This window comes from Microtus ochrogaster, unplaced genomic scaffold (genome assembly GCF_000317375.1).
Source record: "Microtus ochrogaster isolate Prairie Vole_2 unplaced genomic scaffold, MicOch1.0 UNK40, whole genome shotgun sequence".
NCBI classification, from domain to species: domain Eukaryota; kingdom Metazoa; phylum Chordata; class Mammalia; order Rodentia; family Cricetidae; genus Microtus; species Microtus ochrogaster.
The window spans coordinates 2487473-2494209 of record NW_004949138.1 but is presented as its reverse complement, the minus strand read 5'-3'; the positions used below and the strand labels follow the sequence as shown (position 1 = coordinate 2494209).

Here is a 6737-nt window from a genome sequence, read left to right as displayed (position 1 = left end):
GAGAGAGAGAGAGAGAGAGAGAGAGAGAGAGAGAGAGAGAGAGAGAGAGACTAGAGATTTAGTCAGCTCTAGCATCAAATTCCCTCAAGTCCCAGAATCTGCTCTCTGTACGGAGGAACCTAAACCAGAAGGAAACAGCTCAAGAGGGAAATGTTTTACCTTCAAGGTGTATTTTGATCACCTGTTCTTTTTTCCTTTCTTTTTATAATGCACTGCATATTAATCACCGGAAAGAACAGGTGTGGATATAGGGGTTCTCTCCCTTATTGGCTTGCCTTAACATCTTTAAAGAGCTCTGCTGAAAGATGAAACCCAGAGGAATAGTTCTTTCTGGACACTAGGTGCATGGAGTGATATTTTACTCATTCCTCCTGGAGGAACCCACTGGCTCCTGGGGTTGCAGGAGCTTGAAAGGCTTCCCTGTGAAGTGGAGAGGGGTGATGGCACTTAGCACTGAAAACTTCTGTGCAGATTTTCTTATGGTTATGGTAGTGGGTATGACTCCCATGCACGTAACTTCTGAAGCAACAGCAAATATCTTAAGAGAAATTTGGAAATAGGCAAATAGCAAAAATGGCTTGTGTTACGGAACCCATTTCTGTTAATGAGTAAATTCCACAAGTATTTATGAAACTGTAAAGAGGTTTACAAGATACAGCTTGCTCAAATAAACCCACAACCCATGGTAAGGAGATTGGGGCAAGTGAGATATATTTCTTTTATCTTTGTTGCCTCCATTACAAATTTTGTTATTAAAAGGTGAATGTTGACCTGGGTGCCGGCACAGTAAGGGCCCATGGTGGTTTGAAAGTTGTCTTCTGACCTATGGAGAAAAGACAAGTTTCAGTCTCATATTTCAGACATTGGCCTAAGACAGGGAACAGAGGATAGGAGAGGACAGAAGGAAGGCAGAGGGAAAGGGAAAAGAGAAGGACAAAAAGGGAGAAAGGGGAAATCCAGGAGAAGCTGGGGAGGAGACAGCTGGAGGACAGGAAGAGTAGATGAGTACAGAGGGAGGGAGAAACCCAGATGGCAAAGGGAAGGAGAGTGGGAGAGGACCTGGAGGGAGTAAATCAGCATTTTCTGAGAGAGTTCATTATATGCCAACTGGTGGGCTCCCACTTAAACTGCTTCTGTAAATTTCAGAGGTGCCACACATTAGATGTGGTAGAAGGCCCACGTTTTAGAAGCTCAGCTGTGTCGAATAACTGCCTGAGATCATGCATCCAGGACCATCCAGAATGTATTTCGAAGTCAGAGTTCTGTCTCTTTCTTAAGATCGTCTGAGAAATACATGATTTGATGAAAGTTGGAAACTAACTTACTTTGGAACTAAGCAAGCTTATGCAGAATGCAGATACAGACTCATGACTCTTTCATGGATTTGAATGCTGGTCCATTTATATACACATCAGTAAAATGTAAACTTGTAATTCAGTAGAGTTTAGATTAGTATTTGTTAATTTTTACTATTTATTAGTCACTCAGGGAGCTCGCCAAGTGCCAAATTCCTCAGACTCCAACTAAAGGCTCTGACTTGGAGCCAGATGTTCAATGATTCAAATACACTAGCTCACATCTGACAGTCTAGAACATTCAGAACAGTACCATTCTGTCAAACAGCCAGTCTTTGAAGAGGATACTTTACCTATTGCATGTAATAACAAGCTCTATTGATAAGAAACTTCAATAGCACAAAATCCTTCTTACTTTGAACAAATAGATCTCACATAATCTGTCTGGTTTACTTAAACAGAACTGTATATAGAAGATTAGAAGATTTAAGTTCCCATTATCATATTTCGTTTTTAAAGGTGTATTATGTGTGTGCACACGTGAGCATGTATGTACACATATGTGTATACCTGAGGAAGCTGGAGGAGAGTATGCGATTCCCTGGAGCTGGAGATACAGGTGATTGTGAGATACCTAGTATAGATCATAGTAATTGAACTTGGATCATTGGAAAGAACACTTGCTGTGTTCTCAGGAGACCCCTTTCATTTTTTAAAATAAAATTTTTCCTGAATATTATTTTTAAAACAATTAACTTGGTAAAGAAAGTAACTACTTATGTCCCTTGTAGATCTGAGACTTGCTCCTCAGCACCTCTGATGGGACGATGGACTCTGTGTTCTTGCTGGGCAGTTGTCCTTAGGGAACCTTATACTAGAGAGGATGAGACTTCTCATTTCCTGTAGCAACATCATGGTGCGCATGGCCCAAATGAAACAAACCACCTCAGTCAGTGCTGCCTCAGATGTGGAAGATTCCTGTGTGTCAAGGTGGAGGAGAGGTGGGCGCCGAAGAGGAAGGTGTTCTCCAGGTAGGCCCCACTAGGAGCCCTGCCAGTTCTGAGGTTCTGCTTGCTTTTATTTAGTTGCAATTCTATGCTGGCAGGAGCTGTTTCTTAAGCCACTAAAATCGACTGTGAGGAGAGAAGGTGCTGTATAGAAAAATACCACATGCTTCCAAACATACCACTCAAATCCTTAGAGACTACTTCGTATCTGTTCACCTACTTAGAAAGACAGGAGCAAGTATTTATTCATAGATTTAAGAGGAAATTAATTACTTATAAATTTTAAAAGGCAGCAGGGGTCAATGTGGATGTGAAGCATCTGAAATGATTGTTTGAGTATATGTTCTGAAATTTAAAACAGTGTGATAAGGAAAATTAAAAAGAAATTATTCCAATTATTTATTTTAAAATAGGGATAATGATGACTATTTCTGTTGTTTGGTGATCATATGAGAGAGCATAACACATGTTAATTTCCAAACATCTCTTGTATACAGTCAGCACCAGAGAAGAGATGTCACTCTCTGTACTTGGAATCAGTGAGAGTCCTGCTGATTTGTCACGTGGTTCTTCATGAACCTTTGGTTTAGCAAACTCCCTTTGAATAGCACTGAAAATGATGAGATAAGTAGAGAGAAGAAGCAGGGAGTACGCAAATGAGCACATGAAATCTGCATGGATGCTCTTTCCTCAGCTTCCCCCAAACCTAAGAAGAACTCAAGATTGAATGTGTGAAGGATAGACCATCTCAGGCTTTGGGTAGGTTGCTTGATTCTGTGTTCTTTTCTTTTTTTTTTCTTTATTTTTAAAAAGATTTCTTGTCATGTATATGGTGTTCTGCCTGCAGGTACACCAGCACAACAGAAGAAGGCACCAGATACTTTTATAGATGGTTGTGAGCCACCATATAGTTGCTGGGAATTGAACTCAGGACCTTTGGAAATGTAGCTAGGAGTCTTAACCCCTGAGCCATGTCTCCATTCACTGACTCCGGCCCCCACACGCATTGTTTTCTTAAAAGTTCTTTTTTGGTTCTGCTGCTCTAGCCAGGTTTAGGGTCACAAATCACACCAGAAACCTCAGCTCATTTTGATATTTTTTTTAATGATGAAATTCTGCATGGTTTATCTTCTGTGATGGATATAAAACCAGAAGAGATCCATAATATGGACTTAAAGGGAAACTGGAGAGGATGAAGTCCAAAATGTCCTCAAACAGAATGTGCAGCTTATACAAAGGTGCTTACATCATTGCCAAACATAGCATTGTAATTTTCATGTTGGTGTGTGTGAAGGACTGGAAACATTCTGGGTTCTAGCTGTGAGCATCCTAGCCATGTAACCTCGTGTTTCCTTTCTCCTGCCACACACACAGCATCTACTGTGTAGCTATCAGTTCTGTGTGGAGCTTTAACTTCAAAGGTTCAATGCCGCCCTAAGTTGAACAAGTATCTTGAGCCATTTAAGTGAATGCTGTGCCCATCGGTCACAGCCCAGAAGTCTTTGTCTCAGTTGGACATTACTCCATGGCCTCTCCGAAAATGGGGAACCAGGGTAGGACACGCTAATATTTTTGAACCCTAAGTGACTTAATGTAGGTTGTGATCACATATTATACAAAGCTTGAGCTCTTACAGCACAGAATACAATGCTGGGGTCCACAGAATGGCATGAGTTGGCAGCGATGAGGGGTCCTCTCCACAAACAGACCAAACCTCATGGACTTCACGCTGAGTCCATGTTTCTATTTTGTTAAGAAAATATGATCCCACTGTCCTTTCGTAGCCCAGAAGTGTGAAGGTGCACTATTTTTACTGTTTTCTAAACTGCATGCAGATAAAAGGGGATTCTTTTCGAAACCACAACCTCTTAATTATAATTTTTGATTTACTATACATAACCATAGTACATTTCTTGTTAAAACACCAAGCTTTTTTTACCAAAATGAAAAGAAAACAGTTGTTTCTTTATAAATAGTTTAAGTAGTTTAAATACATATTTCATAACAAGATTATAAAAATAGTTTTTTCAATAAATAAAGACATATTCATTTACATGGCAAATAATGTGCAGCTAGCTAAGCACTATAGGCCACCAGCTCTATTTTACTGATTGTCTAGGAGATGACATGCAGTGATAATTGTTCCTCTGCCTTCAAAAAGGGAAAAATAGATCAGCAGGAGCCATGCACGCAAGGCTAACCATGCTATGGATATTGTTCAGAAATGACAATCAGGAAAACTCTTTGCTGCACTTCACAAAAGCCACTTACTTCAAAACTGGTTCCCAAACTCTTTGTCTGGGATTTCTATCTACTCAGACCCTCAGGGTCTTTGGTTATCCAAAGTCTGCCAAACAGACTAGTAAATTAATACAGAAAAAGGTTGATTCTTCTAAGATCTAGAAATTGTTTGCTATAGTATAGAGGTGCATCTGCCTTTGCCTGGCTCCCTGACTTCTTTTCTGCAGAATTCCCAACATTGCTTAGGCTCCATGCCTACTAGAGGCCCAAAAGGCAAACTAGAGCTGTCATGCAGCAGCAGTTTGGCATCGAAAGCTGCCACTAGGTGCTGATATCATACATTTATGGCTTTGCTGTCCTTTGCTTCTACTGTGCTTGTGATAACTTCCACTGGAAAGTTCTCCAATGGTTCTGTAGACGCTTCTTGGTTCCAAGAGCCTGGTAAATTTTCCAAACTGAAGGAACTCACAGGCCTGTGGGTGATGCTGCCTTCTTCTGATCTACTTGGGAGAACTAGGTGCAAGGATGTTTCTGAAGAGGAGCAGACAGAGGAGGAGAGACTGGCTGAGATGGACTGCAAAGGTGTCAGCGTGGTATCAGAATGGGGGGAGATGCACCTTAGGAACTGCAAATGACCTTCCTGGATAACGTGGCAGTGGTTTGGAGAATGAAGCACTTCACTATCTGCTGGGGTTTGCTCATGAGTTTCAGTTCGTTGAGGGCTGTTGCACAAAGAGGAGGGATCCACACTCCAGATGTCAGAGGTGGCATTACCATGATAAAGTTGTGCTCCACCTGCCTGAAAATGTAGGCAAGGCTGATGAGCACTCCAGCTCACCCTAGTCTGTAAGCTTTCTCTGGAAGGACACATCGGAGTGGGATGCAGAGAGCAAAATCTTGATGGTTGCTGAGGTGACAAGATATTTTCCAGAAGTTGAATGATGTTCCTCATATCTTTCCCTAGTTGGGAAACCTCCTGAGCCAATGTTGTCACCTGTGTGGAGAAAGCAAAGCCATCAACAATGATCACAGGAACACAGAGTTGAAAGGTTTCAGAGCACTAAAGACAGGAAGGGAATTTCTTAGTAAGAGGGGCACTCCAACATAGAGCTAACCAAGCGCAAGGTGAGTGAGTGGATTTATATGCTGACCTAAAGATACATCCACCTTGCAGAGAGGAATGTGCTTAGGGGTCTTAATCATTGGCTGGGATATCATTGCAAAGAATTGGAGAGGTTCTGTGGCCTTGAACACCAAAGACAGCTTCTACTCTCTAAAAGCAGAAGAAATGCAGACAGGTACACAGATATCACCCAACGATCAACCCAGAGGTCAGATACCAAGTGCAAAGCACCAGACAAATTGAGCCTCTGTTCAGTGTGGGGACTGCACAGCAGCTCTCTAGCTTGACATTTCCTAAGAGGGCTGAGGTCTTGTGGCTAGAGGTCCAGAAGCAAAGGGACCTTCAAGAAGTAGAGGGTGCTGAGACCTCTTACCAGATTTTCTGTCAAGAGAATTCTTGGGAAAAATGAAAGTTACCAAATGAAAGTTACCAAGAGAAAGAGACTGTGAAGTGGCTAATGAGAAGCAAGCACTGTGAACACCCAAGTTTCCTGGGATCTCCCAGCTAACTAGCTTATCCTTCAGGGTAGTCCAGATTGCACTGTGTCTGCTTCACTCAGTGTAGAGGTGAATCACTTAGCACTTATCCGTTTCTCAAAGGAGACACAGTCCCTAAACGCAAAAACCACAGACAAGTATTCATTTAAAACACAATAAAATCCATTGACAGAGTTGTTTTCTTAACATTAGATTTAGACTAAGGTAACAGCAACAAAACCTTAGAGTCCACTGGAAGGCTGACTGTGGTTCCAATCTGAGGTTTCTGAAGGAAGTTTGTATCATCTCAAACAGGGTACATACAAATTTCCACTCTTTGAATTATCCAGCACTCACACAATCTTGTAATGCATTGCTATCTCTACTTTAATACCTTATATCTTATGATAGTGTTGCTGTTATTTGATTTTACTATCACAACCCACAAATGTCCCAGTTGAAGCCCTAGAACACCATCAACACCCAAACAGAGCAGTCAGTTTCAACATCCATGCTACCAAAATCAAGACCGCTGCTTGGGACGGGTTTCTCTCTCTCTCTCTCTCTCTCTCTCTCTCTCTCTCTCTCTCTCTCT

The 6737-nt window shown here is 41.6% G+C and overlaps 1 protein-coding gene across 1 annotated transcript in view; it reads right to left on the bottom strand.

Moving 5' to 3' along the window:
- Positions 1–3429: 3429 nt before the first annotated feature.
- Positions 3430–6737, bottom strand: part of Kcnh8 (potassium voltage-gated channel subfamily H member 8) — a 484346-nt gene continuing 481038 nt past the window's right edge. The window contains exon 16 of the mRNA XM_005368749.3: positions 3430–5537. Within this exon, the coding sequence (XP_005368806.1) occupies positions 4878–5537 (660 nt within the window). The 3' untranslated portion in view covers positions 3430–4877. The remainder of the gene's footprint in view (positions 5538–6737) is intronic.